Genomic DNA, 25,369 nt, shown 5'->3' on the forward strand with positions numbered 1-25,369 from the left:
ACTCAACTCATAAAAGATTGCAACTACAATAAATCGCCTCCTCTGCTTTGCAAATCGAAGAAAACGAATCGTAAGGAAACCACAAAACAAGCAAGCCTCCCCCATTAAAATGTGGTAATGGTGTGATTAAAGTCAGCTTAGAAACTGCATCTTACCAGACACATAACCAAGAACTCAAGCACATGGCCTGGAGAGAGAAAGTCCCACTGATCTTTTCAAAAACAAAGTGTATCGTTGGAGACCTTCAACAATCTTGCAACGTGCCCTAACGTGCCTCTAGAAACACAACCATGTAAGTTATTAAACAGCATAACAGCTAACGGCCATGGCAGATGTGATGGAAATGAAGACCTTTGAATAACAGCCAACGGCCATGGCAGCCTGGATAAATTACCCCAATCTCTGCGAGGTCGAAAATGGCAACGGATATTTCCTAGTGGGAAATGAAATAGCTCCCCGCAGATGCAAAAAAAAAGGCTCCTCGTGGATGCAAAAAATTATGCCTTTCAACAAATATCGTATGCCCGTTTTAATAAAAATTGGAATTAAAACGGGTTTATGACCAATTCCAGCTATTTCGGTGGAAGACGAAATCCACGAAATGGGCTATAAATGAGGATACGGAATCCCATTTCTATCAAATTCTAATTCGTGTTTTGCACACCCAAACAGTGGATTGAAAAGTTATTAAGATACGGAATTCTAATTCCACCTCAAATCCACGAACCAAACGGGGCCTTACAGAATATAAAAGAGTAGATTATAGATATAAAATGTTGAACTTCACAAGCCCAATTCCCGAAATGGATGTGCAGGTCAATGGTGACACCATGGGTAAAAAAGATCAAATAATACACATGTATTCCTTATGGACATGGTACATAGGACAACAAAGAAATATAGAAATCCAACTAAAGTGATACAAAATAAATGAATGCTAAAAACTAGATAAAATAATAGATACAAATGAACTATAAGAATAATAAGAAAATAGAAAGAAGAGAGGATAATGACCCTAGGACGGATGCATGTTGATAAATCCAATAATCTGCTTTGTTCTCCCCTACAAACCTACACAAATGTAGAATTTTTTTTTCTTCTAATTATTTGGATAGCTATCTTAGTTCATGAGGTCTTCGCTAAAGGGGCATTGCAATACCACATGCACTCATATTGGGGGAATTTAATGAGAAAAAATGGGGGAATATATTTCCTAAATGGGGAAGGGGATTATCTTGGCAATATGAGAGGGGAGTGGAATGGTGGGGGTTTGTATAGGAAAAGGAGCGAGGGGTATTAGATGCAAATTAGAGGGGGTGACAAAAAAGGAGTTCAAGGGGTAGTATTTTATGAAAATAAGGGGATTCTTTAGTATGCCATGAACCCATATTCTATGATTTAGGTTTACTAGGTGAGACTCTTGTGCCTTATTTAGATCCCTATTTTAGTGTTTGCACCATGTTACAATAGTCAAGTAGACAAGATGACAATGATAAAGAATTGTAATGATGGAATAAATGATGATACTATCAAACGATATGGATAAAGAGATGTATATGATCAACACAATATGAAAAGAGATAGTGCAAATTACTTTGCTCCACCACTACAATACCAAAGCTCAATGAAGTGTAGATGAGGATATCTAAGAGACCATGATTAAGCTTTCCTTATGCAACCCAAAGGCTTAACAATCTAATCAAGAAGTTGTGAAAATGGAGTCCAAGCATCATAATGAAATGGAGATGACCATCCATAAGCTAAGAAGACCAAACAAGGCTAAAAAATAGAGATTTAAGCTTATTGGGTCGAATCTTTGCATTGGTGGACAATGATGAGGCATCACACTATAATGATGACAATTGTAATGCTTCAACAACTCATTGCACATCTGTCGATTCACAAGATGAGTTTACATTACAGGAATATCTCTACAATGTGCACACATCTTAGGTTGTTGAGGCTATGTGGCTAAGACTCTTGATGGATGATGACAAGGGTAAGTGAAGGGCAATAGAGAGGAGTTTTAGGCTAAGGTAGGAACATGGAATAATTGTAACTTACACAAAGGTGTAAATTTACAACATTACACCATTCAAATATTTTCATTGTTTAGTCAATGCTTTTAAATGTATGTAGCAATAAAATCTTTTGAATATGATTCATTAGTTATCAACCCTAAAAATTGCATACATGAACAATGAACCATGGGAAAGAAAAATGAGAAGAAACCAAATGATTATATGGCAAGAAAATACACGATTCACAAATATACAATAAAAAATAAACTACAACAAAGATACTTGAGATATACATATGTGCAATGAAGCAAAATTAAGCATGGGAAAAAATAGAACCACATGGCAGCCAAGAAAGTACCCAATAGAAACCCTGAACTCTATTACTCCATGTCCCCATGCAACTACTTTCAAGAAAATTATGCTTAATTTTAACCAACTGAAGTGTCCCTGTGCAATTTTTTAATTATAGGGAAAGGATAATTTAGAATCTTTCTCTATTTTTGTGAATCAGTAGTTGTTTGCATTGAAAAAATGTTAGGAGCCGAAAGTATGCAACTGCTGCTTATTTAAAAAGTGCCTCCACTTCCAGATTTTATTTTCAAAATATACAACTAAAAATATAATTTTAAATAATATTTAATAAGATTGTTTAAAAATAAGTAGTAAATATTTTATGCATGTGGCCATCAACTCCTCCAAATATGCCTTAAAAAGTTGAGCAACATGGAAACCTCTCCTTAATACCCTTAGACCATCATTTTTTTTATATCCTTAGTATTCTAATATTTATTAATAATAATTTATACATGTTATCACAATTTTTTACCATCTGATTTTTTTCATGTTTGTGTGAACATCAATAAATTACCCAAATCAGTCAGCTCATTTCTTTTGTGGACCCTAAAGAGTCCCCCACCCAATTATGGCTCCGAACACAAACAAAGAAAGAGCTATTGTATTAATGACTGGTTCAATAATAGAAGCCTAGACTTTGCCTTGACAAGGAGTGGAAATAAATGCACTGCCCTAATACATACGGTTTTGTCTCTCTGATATTTTTTGTTTTCACGTATTTAGAGGTCTCTTGAGCCATACAAATTTATCTATTTATTTATTTCAAATGAGAAAATCCAGTTTCAAGGTGCGGTTGAGAGATAATTTGCAATTTTGGAAATATGCGACGCCAAGTATTTCTTACAAAAATAATTTTTGAATGGTTGTTTTGACAGTTCAAATTCTTCAAATATGATTTTAGATTGGCTGTTTCTCTATCCACCACTAAATATTGATAACTAAATCATTTGTAAAATAATAGTTATAATCAGTCACTCACTTTTTGTCCCTTCTACTTTCTTTTCCTATTTAACATTTCATAGTTCTCTGTCCCTCTTCATTGGAGAGAGTCCAGAGACTCACATAGAAAACCCAGATGAAGGTACCAATTATTCTATTGAAGGAGTAGATTTAATATATAGATAGATATATACACATTCCTTTCTTATGTTAGTGAGGGAATATATTTAATGGTAGAATATATACATTAATGACAATGTTTTATTTATTTCCTTTCAGAAAATTGTGTTGAAGGCAGAGATTAACTGCGAGAAATGCAGGAGAAAGGCATTTGAAGCAATAGCTAATGTTGAAGGTATAAATATTTATTATTTCTATAAATACCATTTCTTGTTGCTTATATATTTATTCAAAGATGAGTTTATGGGAAGTTGTCATTTCAAGTGTGCATGAAGATGTAATTTACATGCTTTTAATTATCACTAGTCTGCAACCAATTACTGGCTGAAATTCTGTATTATATATTATCTTTGACAGTATGATATATTTTAAAAATAAGGGTGCTCTTTCTAAATTTGTATTGGATTCGCACTTTCAAATTAAGGAGGTCAGGATTGTATGGAAGAGTTCTGGCATTGTTTAAGCTGATTTGATTGTTTTCCAATGGCAGATAGGCTGCAGGTGAATTTCTTTGTTTTGTTTTAAAAGAAATGTCTCTTTGCCTGTGTTTACGGTTCTTGTTTTCTTATTTATTGTTTGTCAGTTGTTTTTTGGCTGAGATTTTGTTATAAATAAGTCTTATGTAGCTCTATGAATGAGATATGGTTTTCATACTGCTATTTCTTATACAAATTAGTTTTAATTATGTATTTAACAACACTTTTCAGTAATACAAATTTGGCTTTCTTTTATTAATTAAAAATGCTTCTTATTATGTTAGAATCTATTCATTCTGAATTATTAATAACATCGTAGCATTTAATTATGTGTTATAATATGTTTTCATGTTTTGGTAATAATTCTAGAATAAATTTTTTATATTTATGTTAATTGTTTTGTCTATATTAAAAATAATAATTTCTTCTGTGATAGAAGTTTTCAGATCTGACCATGTCAATTTTTTCTATTAGATAATATGTGGAAGTCAAGTTTATTTATTATTTGTGTTGTAGACTCTTGTCTTTGACTATGCCAATTTTATTATTGACATTTTTTAATCATATTTTATTATGACATAAAAACACTTCAAATCTGACTATAAAATCGTTATGTATTTTAAGACCCACTTAAATAGGCTTCACCTATTCTCAAATAAAATTATGTTTTGTGATGTTCAAATTGTGACTTTAGAATAGCCTGATTTTTTAGGAAAATCTAATATTTTACCTCTTCTAGAATTATCCAAGTGTAATGATACTAAACATGCCATTCATTCTTATGAGAGACTACTTCTTATAAACTACTATTCATGAAACATAGATCAATAAATTTAACTTAATATTATAAATTGACTTATTGTAAGAAACAACTCTAAATTATCAATTAAAATTTTTGTTATTGATATCATTATTTTATTTTTCTTATAGTACACTGGCCTGCCAAAATTAAATACACAAAATAATTAATTCAATGATGGCCATCTTCACACTCACAATAATGAGGAGGGATTATTAAAAACACTTTATAGTAGAGAAAAAATGTGAGAAATATTTGTACCCAAATATATGTAGTTTAAAGTATTAGCTCGTAAAAATCTTAACGTTTTAGCAGTCATCACCTATTTAACTTTTAATTATTTTTTGGCATTTTTCTTTGACAGGTGTTGAATCAGTGACCGTAGATATGGATGAGAAAAAGGTGACTGTGATTGGAGATGTGGACCCTGCGTGCTTGACCATGGAACTCAGAAGGCTTGGATGGGCAGACTTAGTGAGCGTGGGTTCTCATGGCAAGGAGGAATATAAGAAGCCTGTGATAAAGGAGGAATACAGTAAGTCTGTGATAAAGGAGAATGACAAGAAGGATAAAAAGGATTCTTCCAAGAAGAGTGAAACAAAGGATATTAACATATATGTGAGGAGGGTGCCAGATGATAATTATAACAAAAGACTTGTGATCAGGGGAAGCTGTGATCATTGTGAAGAAATTTATATCCTAAGTGATGAGAATGCTAATGCCTGTTGTATTTCCTAGGATGATTTAGGGACAATAATTAATGTTCTTGGGCAGTCTCATGAGGAGGAGAAGAGAAAATGAAGGATTATATTCCTGTATTTGTAGAAGCTTGTGTTTGTAGTCTATGTATAAGATTGCTCAATCTTAATGCAAGAAATTTATTTTAGTTAGTAAACAATTTTATGACTGCTTCTGTAAATTGGCTTTCATCTTCTATATTCTAATTATTGTCGAGGGAAGGCATCTTAAATATTATTAATTATCAAGAAATTAAAATTATATTTTATGTTATTATTAATTTATTAAATTGTTTTTCTCTTTGTAAATTTTTTAATTGGGTAAAGTAATTACTGAGATATATACTAAACATTGACTTTCTTTTAAATCTAATATTGCTTTCTTTTATGATAATCTTAAATAATTACTAAAATTTATTAATTTTTTTATCATTAATTTTTTAAAAGATTTAAATGGCTTTTTTTCGTCTTATTATGTACTTGATAGTTTATTTAGTTTTTCTTACATTTTATAGAATAATTAATCTATAATTTTGATTATTGATTACACATTATATATTATATTGATTTAAATCTTAAATAATTCTATCAATCATTTTATAGTGTATATAAAATAATATAATCAATAATTCAATATTTTCAGTAATAAATTTGATATGGGATCCAAATACCAAAGAAAGAAAGTCAAAAAGTTTCCAACCACACTAGACAAATCCAACAAAGCTAGATGTCAACTAGGAGTTGAGCCATTTGAAAATATAAAACTATTTTATCTATAAAGAATAAGGGATTTTCCTATGCAATATTAACTACTATCATTCCCTTCATGAGAAAAAAGCTTGACCATGAGCTTCCATCCCATCCACCAATCAATCCCTCACTATCATAAGATTCAAAGAAGTCAAGAATAGCCTCCAAAGGAAGCAACACTATTATAATTTTCACAATTTCTTCCATTTCTCACCATAAGAAAACTTATTCCTTTTTTACAATGTCAATTTGTGATCCAAAGTACACCCAAAGTAAATCTCTATACCATCATGAATTAAATAGGAACTTTCAATTATAGGAAACAATGAGGTACAAGAAAGAGATTGGGCTGCATCAAAATTTTACCAATGATCCTATGTATACCTTTGACTAAGAAGTAAATTTTCACAATAGAGTGAATTTTGAGATAAGATGTTTCATCACTATTCTTGGGTAAATCCCAAATGTGTACCACCTAGTGTCAAAAATTTGGATCAGAAGGATATCCCAAATGTGTACCATCCAATGCCAAAACTATGGATATATTAGCTTCTTTTTACATAAGCTATGAAATTCACCACCATTTCTTCTCTAGACCACCTTATCCTTGGATTATTTATTAGTCTTAAAACAAATCACACCCTTTCTAGATGTAACGAACTCTTAGTAAATTCTTAATTTTGGGCATTTTCTTAATATGTAGTTTAAAACTATTGAGTATGTCAATATCCACCTTCAATCACTCTTTAAGAAATTCCTAAAGTTTATAAGTTTCAAATGTTACATGATGCCTCCATCATGAAGATGGGGCTATAAGTCTTACTAATTCATATCTTGACTAACTATATATCTACCAACAATCAAACTCAATGAAAAAAGTTGTTTTTGAAAAAAAGAATATGGAGGAGTCCATATAATTAGAATCTACCAAGAACCTATCTAATCTAATGACAAAAAAACTTAAAAGAAACATTACCCTTGAACAAAAGAATATGGAGGAGTCCATATTATTAGAATCTACCAAGAATCTATGTAGTCTACTCAAAAAAAATTTCCTCGCTAGTACATCTATAATTCCAAGTGAACTAATTTTCTTTAAGAAAGATTGAACAACTAGTGAAATATTTGCAAGTAGTAAAGAAGAGAGAAATATTAGTCAAAACTCTACTACTACCCTACTTCTCTTATAGATTGTAGATGAAATTTAATTACTTGTTGAGGAGCCAATTTTATTATACTTGAATATCTACCTAAAATATTTTAAATCATAGCTAATATTTTTCTTACATGACTATGTAGATTTATTTTGGATATAACAAAATCTACATTGTCAGATTTAGGTAAAGAGTAGCTAGGACTTATTTATAACTTTAAATCCTTTTAGACCTTAATCCAATATGCTTTTGGATTAGAGCAATTATTATTTTTCATTACAATTACTACTTTTTAACTTGCCAATTTTTATGAACTAAAATAAAATGATTTTGTAAGAAAAGTTTGAGATTATTATTTGAGTTTCAAATTTAACAATTGACTTCAAATAGTTATAATTAAATATTGGTCTAAAATCTAAGAAATTTATCTTATCTGGATATTGCAAGTATTTGAATCACTTTTGATGACCTATAAAAAATTATTAAGTAATAAGAAACACAAGTGTTATGCCCTTTTTTTGGTAGGCTAATCACAAAGATATTTATCTTAGCTCATACCAAATGGGGCCACAACTAAGGGGCCTCATCCCCAAACTCAACAATCTTGATCTATTTGCATGGAAGCTTGGCAGTGCCTCATGCTCCCATAAGTGAAAGAACCATGTGGGTTTGATATAGAAACACCAAGCATGAAAGCATTGTGTGGGTCCACTACATAGTTCACATGTAGCATCTTCCAAGGAGAACATAGATCCATGAGTAACACACACCTACAATGAATAGAGTTCTCAAGCACTCCATCCTAATGAGGGCCTAACCCATTAGTCCTTTAACTCCTCTACACCTCCCCCCAAGCATCTCCTCCACACCACTAACCGTCACCTCCAATTTCTTCCACAACCACTAGTACAACTACCACTCCTTACATGTCCACCAAGGTGGGCCCAAACAAATTTTAATAGGTGTTTGGGCGTATTTTACTGATATGTACTTTTTTAAAAAAAAAATTCAAAATAGATATCATTTGGACTGGAGATACCATTTGGTTTTCTATTATCAAACCAAATTCAAATTTCATTTGACCCATATAACAAGTTAAAGTAGATTTTGGCAAGATAGAAAACACTCTTTTTTTTCGCATTACCACATTTAGACCCCTTATGATAAAAAAAAAACAATATTAAATAATAAGAAACACAAACTTTATGCCCTTTTTTTGGTAGGCTAATCACAAAGATATTTATCTTAGCTCACACCAAGTGGGGCCACAACTGAGTGGCCTCATCCCCAAACTCAACAATCTTGATCTATTTGCATGGAAGCTTGACAGTGACTCATACTCCCATAAGTGAAAGAACCATGTGGGTTTGATATAGAAACACTAAGCATGAAAGCATTGTGTGGGTCCGCTACATAGTTCACGCAAAACATCTTCCAAGGAGAATATAGATCCATGAGTAACACACACTTACAAGGAATAGGGTTCTCAAGCACTCCATCCTAATGAGGGCCTAACCCATTATTCCTTTAAACTCCTCTACACCTCCTCCCAAGCATCTTATCCACACCACTAACCATCACCTCCAATTTCTTCCACAACTACCACTCCTTACATGTCCACCACGGTGGGCCCAAACAAATTTTAACAAGTGTTTGGGCACATTTTACTTAAATGTATTTTTTATTATTTTTCAAAATAGATATAATTTAGATTGGAGATACCATTTGGTTTGCTATTGCCAAATCAAATTCAAATTTTGTTTGACTCATATAAAAAGTTAAAAAGATTTTGGCAACATAGAAAACACTCTTTTTTTTTCACATTACCACATTTAGACCCCTCATGATCAAGGACTACACATACCCTTACATGGGGAAATCCTTTTTGGAGAAAACTCTTACAATCCAAAAGTTCTCCAACATATTATTTAAAAGTCACTAGAAAATTACAATATACATGCAAATAAAGCTTCTCACAAGATTACCACCAACCAAATATGTAAACTCTTACAAAAAACATATATCTCATACACTAGGTAATATATAGAAGATGCAACACATGAATTCATTAAACAATATTACAAATTCAAGGCCAAAAACCACTTGAAATGTGACGCTCATTTTATCTTCACAAGATAAGATGTTGCATGATATGTCAAAACACAAAAAACATGTACCTTCCTTTACAAATTATCCATGTTTCCAAAATATTTGTATACTTCCTATTTTATAAGACCTAACTTTTAGAGCCCATAAATTATGAATTTTGGATGTTTGATTAACAAACCATTTAAGGTGACATAAAGCTCATGATGTGCTCTATCAAGTTATGACTTGGTGCATTAGTTATGGGAATTTTTAGGCCATCTTGAACTATTTAAGGTCATATAAGTTAAATTTGTAGAATTTCTTTCACAACTTAAAAAGTGAGAAATTTAATATCTTCAAACCTAGGTGTGATCTCACAAGTGTTTTTCCCTAAAATTCTTATCTTTCTCATCCAAATATTTGGGGAAAGTTCAATAAAAATATATTATCAAAGGTAAACTAGAAATAGGAACATATGTAAATGCATTTCCTCCAAAAGTTTTCATGTAGTTGGAATTTTCCAAGTACTTATCATAACTTGTAACTCCTTTTCACCTCTATTTTCCTTGCAACTCCATGAGTGATGACTTCTATGGAACCTTTTGATGGTTTCACAGACCAATAAGCCATGGAACTTAATAGGCTATATGGGTGTGTCTAAAAATTACTTGAAACCTCATAACATCCAAGACCTCTTAAAATTTCTTAAAATATCCCTTATTTATTTTGTGAATTATAAAATAAATAAAAAATTCCATGCCACATGGATGTATTCTTGTACCAATCATATATTTGCAATGAACCTGCAAACATGAATTCCTCATTAAAAAAATTGAAAAGTAGTGATTGTAAGTAGCATATAATCCTATGCTTATCAACCACATATCTTGACATATTTGGATTTGGTGAAACTATATTTACTCCATTTATCACCTATAAATATTGGTCTTTGAATTTTTGAGATGAATTTTGTTAGGTATTTTTTTAATATGAAATTATTTATAGGGATGTTGGAGAATGTTTACAATTTAAAAGAGATTTCAAGGTTAATGTAGAAAAAATATCAAATTCAAAAATATTATTTCTATTTAAAGCTTTCAAGCCAAGGTGAAGGGTATACCAATGAAAGAGAAAGACAAAGCTTAAAAAGAATTTAAAAAAATCCAATGCTAAGTCATGATGCTAATAAAGTTTCATATAAATTCTATATTTCCTTTAAATAAAAAAGTAATATTGTTGATCTTATGGCAAGACATATTGTCAATTAGTGCCAAAACACTTATTCATCGTGAGAAGATAGTAGTGACCAAGCTACTAGACAAAAGTGTGTTTATTGAGCTCATGTATGAACCAAGTTAACAGTGTTAATCAGGCAAGCAACGAGAAGTGTCAACCAAGTTGATAGTATCTACCAAGTTGTAGTGTCAACCGAGTTAACAGTATCTATCAAGATCTAGTGTAAACTAAGTTAGTTTAGCATTCTTGTTTCAAAATGAGAACCGAGCAAGCAGAGCAATGTGAATCGAGCCAACTGAGTTTTTTCAGTAATTAGTATGAACTAAGCATCTAGTATCAAGCAAGTGCCAAAGTTAGCCAAGTTGATAGTGATTCCTGAGTGTCTATAGTATCACCCAAGTAAGCTATTGGACCCGAGTCTCAGCACTAAGCTAACTTGGTAATTATTTTTGAAACTATTGAAGTGATATTTTAGCTGACTTGTTAATGCAATTGGATGGATATAAATATAAGTTACTTTGATTGTCCAAACAATGAAGAGTGAATAGAAGAGCATTGCATAGAAGCGAATGTGAAAGAGAAGAGTAATTATAAGGCTACAAGAAGTAATTAAAATAGGTTTAAGATCCCTAAACAACTGGTAGATAATTATGAGCAAGACATTTCTTTCCTAGTTGACTGTGACAAAGTCCATATTCAAGAAGTGAGGCCTATGATTGCATGGGTAAAGCCATTGGGCTATGAAGTTAGCATTGATGAAACAAGGAACATCATTGAAGCCCTTGTTAATGAACCAGGAGATCTCGAGGCTACATATTTTGGAACTTATGAGGAAGAAAAAACTAGAATCTCACTTGAGATTCAGATCACTCAAATATTGAAGAGAGGAAAGAAAAGGATAGAAAAAATTGAGAAGAAGTTTGCCAAATCTGAGCTCCCTCTCATGCTTACCGAGGGTAAAGGTGATGATGTAGAAGAGGAAGAAGAAGATGAAGGTGATGATGAAGAAGAAGAAGAGGCAGAAGAACCTCCAAAGAAGAAGACAAAGACACTAGCAAGGAAATCAACAAGATCTTCTACCCCTGTGATCATTGCCACCAAATCTAGAAAGCTAGGAAAGAAATTAAGGCTTGAGGATGAGGATGTTGATGAAGATTTAAGGCTCCAATTATCATCTCTCTAAAGAAGCCCCCACCTACCTTTGAGAAACAACTAAAAACAATGAGGATGTGATCATTGCCACACAAATATGATTCCAGAAATAAAAAGGAACATAAAAAGATTGAATGGGCATTAGTTGAGAAAATGGCTAGATGGAAGTATGACCCCATTGAACTCAAAGGGCATGCTCTGGAAACCTTACTGAAAGTTGTTTCTCACAATTGGGAAAATATACTAAAGATAGAGAAGAGCATTAGATAACAGACTCTAAGGAAGCTTATGCTAAAGTTCTCTAAGAAGGAAATAAAGGAGGCAATGTTAAAATATGAAAGCAATTAGACTGTTAGATTCAAAGCATTTTAGATGTTGTCAGCAAAAATTGAGGATCTTGTACAGTCCACATCCAATGTGTAGAAAAACATTTTTGATATTAAAGACGAGGGAGACCTACCAAAGATTCAAATTATTGAAGAGTCTAATCCTAATAAAATTGTAGCAAAGGTCATGACATCTCTCCTAGCCAGTCATCCTAAGTCATCACCTGAGCTATAGCCTACCGAGTTGAACCTAGTTCAACCAAGTAGTAAAGTGAAGATTATTAAGTTCCTTTACCTAGTTCCTCACCAGTAACTGAGAAAAAGGCTCTCGAGGGAGTAACCAAGAATTAGCCAAGGAAGGATTCCGTTGACAAAGGAAAGGAAGTCATACTTTCATCAGCTACCAAGGTTAAGGGTAAGGGAAAGATTGTTGATGATATTGATTTGGATGAAGAGATTGTAATTCTAGATTGGGACCAATCTAATCTATCTACCGATCAAATGGACATATTGGGAGAACTATGGAAGAAAAGAGCCAAGCAACAGAAGCTAAGGGCAGAAAGGGACAAAAGAAAAGTCCGTGAGGATATGAAAGAAATATTTTTGGATGCACTGTCTATAGAGGTAAATTAAAAAGGCCATATCATTAAACAACTAGTAAAAATTGTACATTTAAGTTCAATTAAGATGTAGATGGTTAGGAAGATCTTCTTGAGAAGGCTAAAAGGAAGTTTAAAAATATTTAGTGCTAGAAAATGTAGCACACAAAATAACTATTTATCAAGTAGAATTATCTACTTTAATTTCTACATTAGAAAATGTTGTGAATAATGTTGTATCTTTATTTGTAAAGTTGAGTAATACAAAAAACTTTACCAAAGAAATCAAGGAAAAATTGGCTAAGATTGATATGGACTTGAAGGCTAGTGCCAGTCAGTTGGCACTCAACCTGAGTTCCAATTCAAATCAGTTTGCAAAGTCAAATTTTTGATTGATCTCTAGGTAGAGCTATTAAGAGAAGAGGTTAGAATAACAACAACCTTGGTAGACATTTAGAGCATGATGCTTCACGTAGAAGAGAATGGATCATGAAAAGACACTAGTTAAGGACACAAAACTTTCAATGGTAGAACATTTGTTGGAGTTATTAGTTGAGCTTCAGATAGATTTGTACATCTTAAAGGTACTACAAGATAACTGGGATAAGACCACATCTTTAATTTTGAAGGTACATCATGATTTCCTCTCTCATTTTGGCATTACCTTGTAAATTTTGGCATTTGTAATAAAAACAAGGGGAAAAGTGTGTGTATATATGTATATAAAGGGAAAATATATGTATATAAGAGGAAATATATATTGAAAGAAGAAAACATGTGCAACATAAAGATATGTAAAAAGAAGATAAACAAACAATTTTGCAAAAAGAAAAGAAAAGAAAGCTATAACCGAGTTACAAAGTTTTCAATTCAAACCAAGTTGTAGAACATAGCGCACACAAAAGGGGAGTTTGACTGAAGGATTCTAATTTCAGATTTTGTGCATGATAAGTGTTTTTGTCACTAATGCCAAAGGGGGAGATTATTGATCTTATGGAAAGACATTGTCAATTAGTCCCAAAACACTTAGTCATTATGAGAAGACAATAGTGATCGAGCTACCAGACATAAGTGTGTTTACCGAGCTCAACTATGAACCAAGTTAACAATGTTAACTAGGCAACCAATGAGAAGTGTCAACTAAGTTAACATTATCTACCAAGCTATAGTGTCAATCAAGTTGACCATATCTATTGAGCTCTAGAATAAATCAAGTCAGTTTAGCATTCTTGTTTCAGAATGAGAACCGAGTAGGTAGAGCAGTGTGAACCAAGATATGAGTTTTCCAAGTGATTAGTATGAATCGACCATCCAGTATCAAGCAAGTGCCAGAGTTAGCTGAGTTGATAGTGTCACCCAAGTGTCTATAGTATCACCTAAGTAGGCTATTGGACCCAAGTCTCAACACTAAGCTAACTTGGTAATTGCTTTTGAGAACTATTGAAGTTCTATTATAGCCAACTTGTTAATGCAATTAAATGGATATAAATATAAGTTACTTTGATTTTCTAAACAACAAAGAATGAATAGAAGAGCATTTCATAGAAGAGAATATGAAAGAGCAAAGTAATTATAATTCTACAAACATTATATAGGAAATGCAAAGACTCATCTATCATAGTCAGGTGATCAGCTCACATCAAAGGATCTTATTCAGCAAACCAAGTTGCACAACAAAGATCAATCCATTGTTTCATCCTAACAATTGCATCACTCAAATCCTATAATAGGGAAAACATGCAAAAAAACTCCTAATAATGTACATACTTAATTGTATCATATAGATCCTTTCACAAGGTGGACCTAACAATCCTACTTACTCTTAACCAAGTAGATCACTAGAAGTGATCAATTGTAAGCCTTAACAAGCCATCTTTATTACCGCAATAGTGAAGCATTGTGGGTGTCATCCCCACCCCAGTTTTACCTTCTACTAGGTTCTGGGTTACCAAATACTGTGTTATGGTGTTGTTACTTTATTTCTTTGTGTTCCATGCATACACGTAGATTACATAATATAATAAAGTGGGATTAAGTGAAAGAAGTTTTAAGTGGTTCTAGATTCAACCACCCCCCACCACTTAATCACTTGGTCATCATTACAATTCCAAAATATATATACACCCTTCCTAGAACCGAAATAGAAAAAATCCTACATACATATACAATTTATATTTTCAATGTAGTTTTTGAGTAGTTAAAATATTCAAGTATTTTACTAGAATAAAATCAAATTCATTCCCATTAGAGGGAATGTGACAATCCACAAGGTAGAGTCTATTCTTTGTTAATATTTTTCTAAATGAAATTATACTAGGGAAAACTAGCCAGTTTTTGCCCATGTTCCAATGACCACCACGTCCTATCATTACCTATCACCCCAATTACCGCTCATAAAAAGCCCCATAAATGATAGCTCATGTACTAATAGTCAATCAACATGCACTAATAGTTGGTCAATTTTAAGCTTTCTTGGCTTTTGATTGGTCCATTTGTGCAAGAAGTACTATTTTTTTGGTGAGCAACTATTGGGGGTAAACATAACTAGTTTCAAGTGAACATTTTAAAATGACACTTTTAGACCACCTTGCAATCTTTGTAAATGTAAGAAAGCTGAAGATTTAAGCTCTTCACTCACCTATGGAGGTTCAACAAAAAAATCAGCAAATTTTGACATATAGATTAGGAACTGTAGGTGAGTGAAGTTAACCTAGATGACAACTAGCTCATGTCCCTTATTTTAGATCTTAATAAATTATAACATTTTAAAATGTGTTTTAAACTCAAATGGACTATATTTTCTTTCTAAAGGAAAACTTAAATACATGACCCTCTAAAACTCTATACAATTATTTATGATTTTAAGCATAAAAGTAGCACCTAGGATAATTAATGTAATTTGTAATTTTATGATGTAATTTGATATCTTCATGCATCTTTAAGAGAAAGAACAATTATTTGGTATCCACTCACTTCCTTGAGATTAGAAGATGGGATTGAAATCAAAGTCAAATCAAGTGATTTAAGGTGATTGAATGGAAATGGAAATGAATTTTTTTCTAGTCCACAATATTTGAGGATTTGTATTTTGTTCTATATATGGCTTAAAAAATAATATTCATTGAGGTAAATTAAAATGAATGTTTTCTAAGAATAAACATCCACTTTATATTCCTCATAAGACTAAGATAAATTTTATTTTTCTTAGATTAATGTAATCATCACATTTATTTGTAGCAAACATAAAAATGATTTTGATCATCTATTAAAATATAGAAGATAAGCACCAAGTAGGCTATATAAAAAATTAAGAACTATTTTATTCAATAAAAGATCTTTGAACATAATAATAATGGATTATTATGAATTACAAAGACAAACTACATAAGATACACAAAGTTTTTAACACATTTTTAGAATTTAATTTTAATATCCACCTTTCATGAAATTAAAAAGTAATGTTGTCATTCTTCACAAATAGTACACTATGCCATATACATATATAGAGTTCACATTTTCAATGCTTTATATGCTTAGTAACTTTCTACCTTTTGTTAGACTAAAATCTAATTCCTTTCTTTTAGAAGCACTTTAACCATGTAAATATAACCCAAGCTTTAGTAAATATACATTAAATTAAATCATAATAGAATATGACATATTATATTGTTTTATTCTTGTAGAGTTAAATTTTCTTAAAATATAAACACAAAATATGACCTACATGTTAGAGTACATAGTTCAATCCTATAATTTCTACAATTATTTAGCCAAAGATATCACTAGAAATAATTAAAACAATTTGCAATGCAAAAAAAAGAAGAAAGTTTTCTCTTTTCTCAGTAGATATCAAAGAAATTACCAAAAGAAAAGGAAAAGCTAATTCAACAAATAGACATTCTAGTGAAATAGCAGAAAATATACATTCTAATAAAACCAATCAGAAAAAAACAATTTTAAATATTAAAAAATACAGGTACAACCTACCTTTGCTTACCTTTGCTTGGAAATAATGAAATCTATGCATTTATTCATTGCAAATATAAGCTTCAAATAACTTATATTAAAAGGTACAGAAATATATGTATATATCAAATAACTTAGATAAGAAGTTATAAAACATTTTTCTTAAATACAAGACCGCTTGATGTAATAATAATCATGGGATATGACAAACTACAAACGCCAAACTAGAAAGCATGCAAGAAATGTTTCCAAACTAAGTCATACTTTTGTTTTGAAATCGATGTTTTCTTGATTCAGAAAGTAAAGGCCGGCTAAACCCTTCCTAGCAAATAGAGCATGCATTTGGATTCTCATCGCTGAAGAAGTAGACATCTTGATCACAACAATGGTGGCAGTCTCCCCTTATCACCAGAGTCTGATTATAACTTGGCTTTTGTTCTGGATATCCTCGCACATATACATTGACATCCAGTGGTTGAGTCAGTGGTAGTGGTTGAACCTTGTGCGAGGAATCCTGTTTAGGAGGAGGAGGATTTTTAGCCTCTGAACTCTTTGCCTCCTTTTTAGAGCCATTTTTAGCCTCTGATTCCTTCTTAGATTCATTCTTAGGCAGTGCTTCCTTTTTATCATCCTTTGGAGGGTTTTTTATCATGGGCTTTGGAGCTTCCTGGACATTAGGACCTACACTCACTATTTCTGCCCATCCAAGCCTTCTCAGTTGCATTGTCAAACATGCAGGGTCTGCATCTCCAATGACTGTAACTTTTCTCTCCTTGATATCCACTGTCGCGGATTCAACTCCTAAAAGATGATTAAAATATTTATCAGACAAGAATGAATGAGTGAGTTTTAATGACATCCACGAGATCATCAGACTATTTGACATCTATGAGCTCATCAGTCTGTTTGTTCAGAGCATATAAATCATATATAACATGAAGATGTTTCAATAGGCTTTCTATTTGGGATCGTACTTATTTAGACTTGTGGAAGACAAAAGATATGAGAAAAGAAAATCAAATGATTTATTAGACAAGAATGAATGAGTTTTAATGACTTCCACAAAACGATCAGTCTTTGTATAGAAGACAAAGATTGTCTATGACCCAAAGAAGTTACAGTAAACTTTCTATTTGTAATCTTACAAAACATGAAATAATGACTACTCATTAACAAATGTCCTATCTTACAGATCGATTGAACAGTATAATAATGTTGATCAACTTAATTCTGCAATAGCAATAAACTTTCTTATCTGTGCAATTCTGATACAAAACATGTTTTCTTTTCAAGAAATTTACCCCTTTAAATAGGAAACAACACCTAAACAAAGTAAACTAACCTATGACAAACTATTCTCATCTTAGTTTTTAATTCGACTAAATAGCAAAGAGGAGGGTAAACTAGTAATTAATCTGAAAATTTTCATCCAAAACAATGGATCGGCCAGTTTTGGGTGTAGATAACAGCTATAGACTATATTTTTCTCCCTTGTTAAAAGAACTATCAACATCTAAGAGAATATTAAGATCTGGAACTTGGTAATGTACATCTGCAAATCACATTACTTCTGATCCAAACCCATATGTTCTTAAAGAGAAAAACGACAATGCAAAGATGTTTTTTATATGTAAATGATTTTGTACCTTCAACCCTGGAAATTGCTTCATATGCCTCTCTCCTGCATCTCTCACAGTTGAGTTCTGCCTTCAACACAATTTTCTGCAAAAAATACAAAAACAAATCACTGTCATCAATTACTCTTTTCATGGAGTTCATCAATTGTAATAAGAAATCATCAATGCCTGCATACCCACCATCATCTTTGCCTTCCAGATGAGAGTTTGAGCTATGTGCTAAAATGCTAACGAAATGAAAAGAAAATAATAAATCTATGGATTGCCAAAGGAGGAGCGAACGGCTTAAACATCACACACTAAGGAGGATTATTTATATAGAAAAGAAGAACAATGAAATTTCTTGGAAGGATACTTCCACTTAAAAGACAGCTTTTCTAGATGCTACATAATTAGCATTGATACATTATTAATTATTAAAAAAAATTACTCGGTAATGTTGATTCTGATGATAGATCACAGAATATAATCTAAAATATTATTATTTAATCAAAAACTTATATGGTGACATATATATTATTAAAGATATTTACTAAATATCACAACATTATTATAAAAAATACAGACATTTTAATCAAAAACTTATATCGTAACATGTAAATTATTAAAGATATTTGCTAAATATCACAATCATGTGAGAAAAAGTTGATTTCCACTTGAAAAACCATTGATTAGGTAAACTTAGTGCATCAAAAAAGCAATGGACACTTGTGCAGTGCATTCATTTCTCTTCTCTGTCAAGGAAAACATTATTGTACGACCATAATAATTACTCGTTCTTTTGTTTTTCAATCAATCTCACTTGACAACTAGGGAGTGGAACTGGATACAAGGACCACGCTTCATCAATTAAAGTATACAAACAAACAATGATGCATCTGTCCGGCTGTCCTCCATACATTTTGAAAATATTGCATATGCAGATGGCAAAGGTAAATCAGGTACTTTTAAATTGGACTAGTTACTGTTTTTGTTTTAATATGCATATCGATAGTGATTAAAATTACTAATTTATTTATGTATGATCTTCTGTAAAGATATAAGAAAATTGTAAATGATGATGTTGCTTCTGGATTCGATTGTGTAAGTTTTTTTATCATCAACGTTTCGGATCACACTCTGTGATCCATCATCAGGATGAGAGAAGGAAGTAAAAAGTATGCAGACTAGCCAAGCCAAGCAGAATAAAAAGAAAGAAGAGAGGGGGAGGAGGAGCACACAACACGAGGCAGAGGAAGAAGGAAATGAAAAGAAAGAATTTTTTTTTAAAAAGGGGACAAGAGAAGAAAAAAACCAGATAGAAGAAACAAAAGAAAGAGGGAAGAGTAAAGAAATAACTGAGAAAAAGAGAGAGTATATATATATATATATAAGACATTTTTAATATAAGATAACGAATGTATATGGTATATAACTATATATATGAATTAAGAAATAGTATATATATATATATAAGACGACCTGTGCAAATATATCCTAATATAATAGTATATGTATGCCTAAAATATATATGCACAATGAATATATATATAAATTTTATATATATATATGAAATAATAAAAATAAAAGAAAAATAGAGAATGAAAATAAAAGATAAAAATATATAAAAACAGGAACAAATGCAAAAGGTCTCCCAAAAACAAGACCCACCCGACACAAGAGAAAATTAAAAATAAACATAAATAATTGAAAAAAATAAATAAATTAAATCAATCTAAAAATAAAAATAAAAGAACCAAATATATATATATATATATATATATATATATATATATATATATATATATATATATATATATAAAGGAGAGATCGCAAAAGAACACGAGACCAACTCGAAACACGAGACAAAATAAATGAAAGCAAAAAATAAGAACATAAAAACAATAAAAATACTAAATATTAAAAAATAATTAATGAATAAATTAATAAAATTAAAAAACTTAGAAAAAATAATAAAATTAGAAGACCAAAAACATAAAGAAAAGCAAGCCGCACGCGAAAAGAAACAACCAAGAGACAGAAAAGAAGAGGACAGAAAGGAAGAAGAAAAAACAAAGAAAAAACAAGACAAAGAAGAGCCAACGAACAAGGACACCAAACCACAGACAGGGGAGGGGGCTATCCATGCTGTTGCCGGCAATAGAGTGAGCGAAGCAAAGGTTGCCACGAGGGGTTCAAGGACCACCCATCATCTCGATTAAGGTTGAGGGGGTGGTGGCTAATTTCAATGGCTTCTTTGACCTTTCTCTTGAAATAATTGCTCTCTTTGCAAAGGATTTGCGCTTGCTCCAAACAAATGTGATGTTTGGTGGTGACAGAGTGCTCTGCTAAGGCCGATTTTTGGACCCTATCATGCATGATGTCTACCCCGTGCTCACGTATCCTGGTACGAAAAGAACGACCAGTTTCTCCAATGTAGGGGGTTCCACATGAGCACACAATCTTGTAGACTCCTGAGTCAAGAAATGAGTCTTTGGAGTCCTTGAGCTGCGGGACAAGATTACTTAACTTTGAAAGGGGTTTAAAAGCAACTCGGAGGCCCCTTTTTGTTAAGATTTTGGCAATCTTTTGGGAGATGCCATCCACAAAAGGAATGGAAACATGCAGAGCGGGGAGGTTCGCGGACGGGGCAGGCCTACAACTAGAAAGGAAGAAGGATTTGGCCTGGTGAAGAGCCCTAGAAATTTGCTTGCACGGATATCCATTCAAGGAGAAGACCTAATGAAGATGAGATAACTCACTAAGTGTTCTTCATCACATATTCTGAAGGCTCTCAAGGCAAGGGTTCTAAGGATGCTGGCTTTATGGCTGGGGTGGTGGTGGGAAGAAGAGTGGAGATATAAGTCAGTATGGGTGGATTTACGATAAACCTGCCTACCAAAGGTGTCATCCCACTTCCTGATGAGAAGAACATCAAGAAAGGATAAGCGGTTGTCTGACTCTAGCTCCATGGTAAACGATATGCTAGGGACCAAGTTGTTGATGTGCTTGTGAAACTCCTCAAGTTTTTCAAGCCCATGTGGCCAACACACATTGGTGTCATCTACATATCGTTTCCACCATCTAGGTTTCAGGGGAAAGGAGTGGATGGTTGTCTCCTCAAAATGTTCCATAAAGAGGTTCGCAATGATCGGAGAGAGAGGGGAACCCATGGCAACCCCTTCCACTTGCTCATAGATAACATTTTGGAAGGAGAAAAACGTGGATCTTAGACAGAATTCAACCAAGTCTGCCATCTCATCACCAATCTTGCTCTTTACAATAAGAACAGACTCCTGAATAGGGACTTTGGTGAAGAGGGAGACCACATCAAAACTTACCATGATGTCATCCTGTTCAGCCTTGCAGCCCCTAACAAACTGGACGAAATGCAAAGAATCCTTGATGAAAGAGTTGGAATTTCCAATCAAGGGGGAAATTAACTTGGCAAGGTGGGAGGCAAGGAGAAAAGTAGGTGACCCAATAGTGTCCATAATGGGTCTCAAAGGTATGCCTCCTTTGTGAATTTTAGGGACCCCATAAATACGAGGGGTCACTTCTTTGGATGGAACCAATTTTTTCTTTGTGGTCTCATCAAAGGAGGAATTGAGAACCAAGGCTTTGACTCTCTTCAAGATCTTGGGGCACGGATTGCGCGAGAGAGTGCGATAGCTGCTGGTGTCAGCGAGCAAGTCACACATTTTGGAGACATAGTCTTGCCTGTTCATGATGACAGTAGCATTACCTTTATCAGCTTTGGTAATAATGATGTCATTATCCTTGACAAGACTTTTAAAGGCACGCATTTCTCCACTAGACAAATTGGGTTTCAGTGGTTTGGCATGCTTAAGGGCGACCGCACAATCTTGCCTAACTGCTTCTGCCTCATCATTTGAAAGAGAGTGAATAGCATTCTCGATCTCAATGAGGAACTGCATGTGAGGGATGACCCGAGGGGAGCAAGAGAAATTAAGACCCCGCTTTAAGAAATTAAAAGAAAGAGGGTCTAAGACAGCAGAGGACAGGTTGACAACCAACTTGTTTTCCCAATCCCGTACCGCAAGATTAGATAAGGGAGATCGGAGGCAGAAGGGGCGAGCGAAAGGACGAGGGCAAGGAGATGCTACACCAAGGCCATACTTGACCCGAGGTGAGAGGATAGTGCTAGAAGTAGACGCCACCAATACTCCATTGGATGGCGATATGGGGGACGTCCCACTAGTACAGACCCCAACGGGTCGAGATATGGAGGGTCCTCCACCGACGTCAGAGGAGTCAAGGGAACCCAAAGACGAGTGGTTGAGCTGAGCTGGATGGATCTCAGGGCTGCCACTGATAAGACAGGGGTCAATCAGAGGGGAGACAGGAAGAGAAGACTGCTAGTTAACCGCCGGAGAGCAATAAAGGAAGGACTGCGCAGGCACATTACGTGAAAGAGGACAGCAGGAAGACGTACCTGAGCACATAGGTTTGGAGCCGTTGTGAGAGCTAGAATGTAGGATGACAACAGATTGCGAGCCAATTGCACCAGGGTAGGATCGAGCTCCAGCAGAATTCAACAGTTCAGTCTGCGACGGAGAGGAGGAAGAAGACAGCGCAGGGGCTTCCACACCCACCACATTGAATGCCTCATGCCCTGAGGAACAACCTGAAGACTGGTTGTTTTCGCTGGACAAAGGCTTGACTTCTACGTGAACAAAACCTGAGGAGGACCCCGAAAACTATTGAACCCCACACGCTCTGAGGGATGAAGCCGACCACTGGAGAAGAAGAAAGGAGAGGGGCCGAAGCAGGAGAGGACGAGGGCCCAAGAGCAGTATTGCCGGGATGTTCCATAGGCCTGCATAATGAGCCTTGGCCGAGGACCGAAGAGAAACCAAACCGGTGTCGGGACTTATATTGAAGAGCCAAAAAAAATTTCTTTTGCCTTCTGATGGACTCTTCATAATGACCCAACGCACTGCCGAAGGAAGAGGTGTCCAATCGAATCCAAAGATCTGGTCTCAAGGAAGAGGCTAGCTCTAAGTGGAGAGGCAACAACCTAGCGTTGAACCGGTCAATAACTCGCCTGGTAGACTGAATGATTGAACGAAGGAGAGCGAGTTCAACCTGGAGGAAGATAGGTTTGGTATGCATGCTGCGAAGATAATGGCTAACTTTGACAAAACAAGGAATAACACGACAATCTCTGCAACGCTTGAGGAAGGCTAAGTCTGCAATTTTCTTCATAAGCTTGATCCTTAACATCTGAAATTGCTTAGATTTGAAACAAAGTTCCCTCCCATGAAGCGTATCAATTAATAATATCAAGTTTCCACAATCCATTGTTGATGATGATGTTGCTTCTGGATTCGATTGTGTAAGTTTTTTTTATCATCAACGTTTCGGATCACACTCTGTGATCCATCATCAGGATGAGAGAAGGAAGTAAAAAGTATGCAGACCTCCGATCATTGCGAACCTCTTTATGGAACACGGGGCAGACCTCTTTATGGAACATTTTGAGGAGACAGCCATCCACTCCTTTCCCCTGAAACCTAGATGGTGGAAACGATATGTAGATGACACCAATGTGTGTTGGCCACATGGGCTTGAAAAACTTGAGGAGTTTCACAAGCACATCAACAACTTGGTCCCTAGCATATCGTTTACCATGGAGCTAGAGTCAGACAACCGCTTATCCTTTCTTGATGTTCTTCTCATCAAGAAGCGGGATGGCACCTTTGGTAGGCAGGTTTATCGTAAATCCACCCACACTGACTTATATCTCCACTCTTCTTCCCACCACCACCCCAGCCATAAAGCCAGCATCCTTAGAACCCTTGCCTTGAGAGCCTTCAGAATATGTGATGAAGAACACTTAGATAGTGAGTTATCTCATCTTCGTCAGGTCTTCTCCCTGAATGGATATCCGTGCAAGAAAATTTCTAGGGCTCTTCGCCAGGCCAAATCCTTCTTCCTTTCTAGCTCTAGGCCTACCCCGTCCGCGAACCTCCCTGCTCTGCATGTTTCCATTCCTTTTGTGGATGGCATCTCCCAAAAGATTGCCAAAATCTTAACAAAAAGGGGCCTCCGAGTTGCTTTTAAACCCCTTTCAAAGTTAAGTAATCTTGTCCCGCAGCTCAAGGACTCCAAAGACTCATTTCTTGACTCAGGAGTCTACAAGATTGTGTGCTCATGTGGCACCCCCTACATTGGAGAAACTGGTCGTTCTTTTCGTACCAGGATACGTGAGCACGGGGCAGACATCATGCATGATAGGGTCCAAAAATCGGCCTTAGCAGAGCACTCTGTCACAACCAAACATCACATTTGTTTGGAGCAAGTGCAAATCCTTTGCAAAGAGAGCAATTATTTCAAGAGAAAGGTCAAAGAAGCCATTGAAATTAGCCACCACCCCCTCAACCTTAATCGAGATGATGGGTGGTCCTTGAACCCCTCGTGGCAACCTTTGCTTCGCTCACTCGATTGCCGACAACAGCATGGATAGCCCCCTCCCCTGTCTGTGGTTTGGTGTCCTTGTTCGTTGGCTCTTCTTTGTCTTGTTTTTTCTTTGTTTTTTCTTCTTCCTTTCTGTCCTCTTCTTTTCTATCTCTTGGTTGTTTCTTTTCGCGTGCGGCTTGCTTTTCTTTATGTTTTTGGTCTTCTAATTTTATTATTTTTTCTAAGTTTTTTAATTTTATTAATTTATTCATTAATTATTTTTTAATATTTAGTATTTTTATTGTTTTTATGTTCTTATTTTTTGCTTTCATTTATTTTGTCTCGTGTTTCGAGTTGGTCTCGTGTTCTTTTGCGATCTCTCCTTTATATATATATATATATATATATATATATATATATATATATATATATATATATATATATATATATATATATATATATATATAGATACACATTTGGTTCTTTTATTTTTATTTTTAGATTGATTTAATTTATTTATTTTTTTCAATTATTTATGTTTATTTTTAATTTT

At 34.0% G+C, this 25,369-nt stretch overlaps 3 protein-coding genes across 3 annotated transcripts; 2 read left to right on the top strand and 1 right to left on the bottom strand.

Moving 5' to 3' along the window:
- Positions 1–3,384: 3,384 nt before the first annotated feature.
- LOC149541510 (heavy metal-associated isoprenylated plant protein 12-like) lies at positions 3,385–5,667 on the top strand. Its single transcript, XM_089796077.1, has 3 exons — positions 3,385–3,456; positions 3,594–3,669; positions 5,134–5,667. Exons 1-3 carry the CDS (start codon positions 3,451–3,453, stop codon positions 5,505–5,507), a joined length of 456 nt encoding a protein of 151 aa, XP_089652203.1. The 5' UTR covers positions 3,385–3,450; the 3' UTR covers positions 5,508–5,667.
- Positions 5,668–16,869: 11,202 nt separating this feature from the next.
- On the bottom strand, positions 16,870–18,701 carry LOC149541511 (uncharacterized). The gene is made up of 3 exons (XM_089796750.1): positions 18,595–18,701; positions 18,424–18,499; positions 16,870–17,578 (listed from the first exon to the last, which is right to left on the bottom strand). The coding sequence occupies exons 1-3, from the start codon at positions 18,598–18,600 to the stop codon at positions 17,100–17,102; spliced, it is 561 nt and encodes a 186-aa protein (XP_089652876.1). The 5' UTR covers positions 18,601–18,701; the 3' UTR covers positions 16,870–17,099.
- Positions 18,702–23,860: 5,159 nt separating this feature from the next.
- Positions 23,861–24,883, top strand: LOC149541512 (uncharacterized). The gene has a single exon (XM_089795621.1). The coding sequence runs from the start codon at positions 23,861–23,863 to the stop codon at positions 24,881–24,883; it is 1,023 nt and encodes a 340-aa protein (XP_089651747.1).
- The last annotated feature ends 486 nt before the right edge of the window (positions 24,884–25,369 follow it).

This window comes from Cupressus sempervirens, chromosome 8 (assembly GCF_028749045.1).
Source record: "Cupressus sempervirens isolate cs-2001-9-10 chromosome 8, ASM2874904v1, whole genome shotgun sequence".
NCBI classification, from domain to species: domain Eukaryota; kingdom Viridiplantae; phylum Streptophyta; class Pinopsida; order Cupressales; family Cupressaceae; genus Cupressus; species Cupressus sempervirens.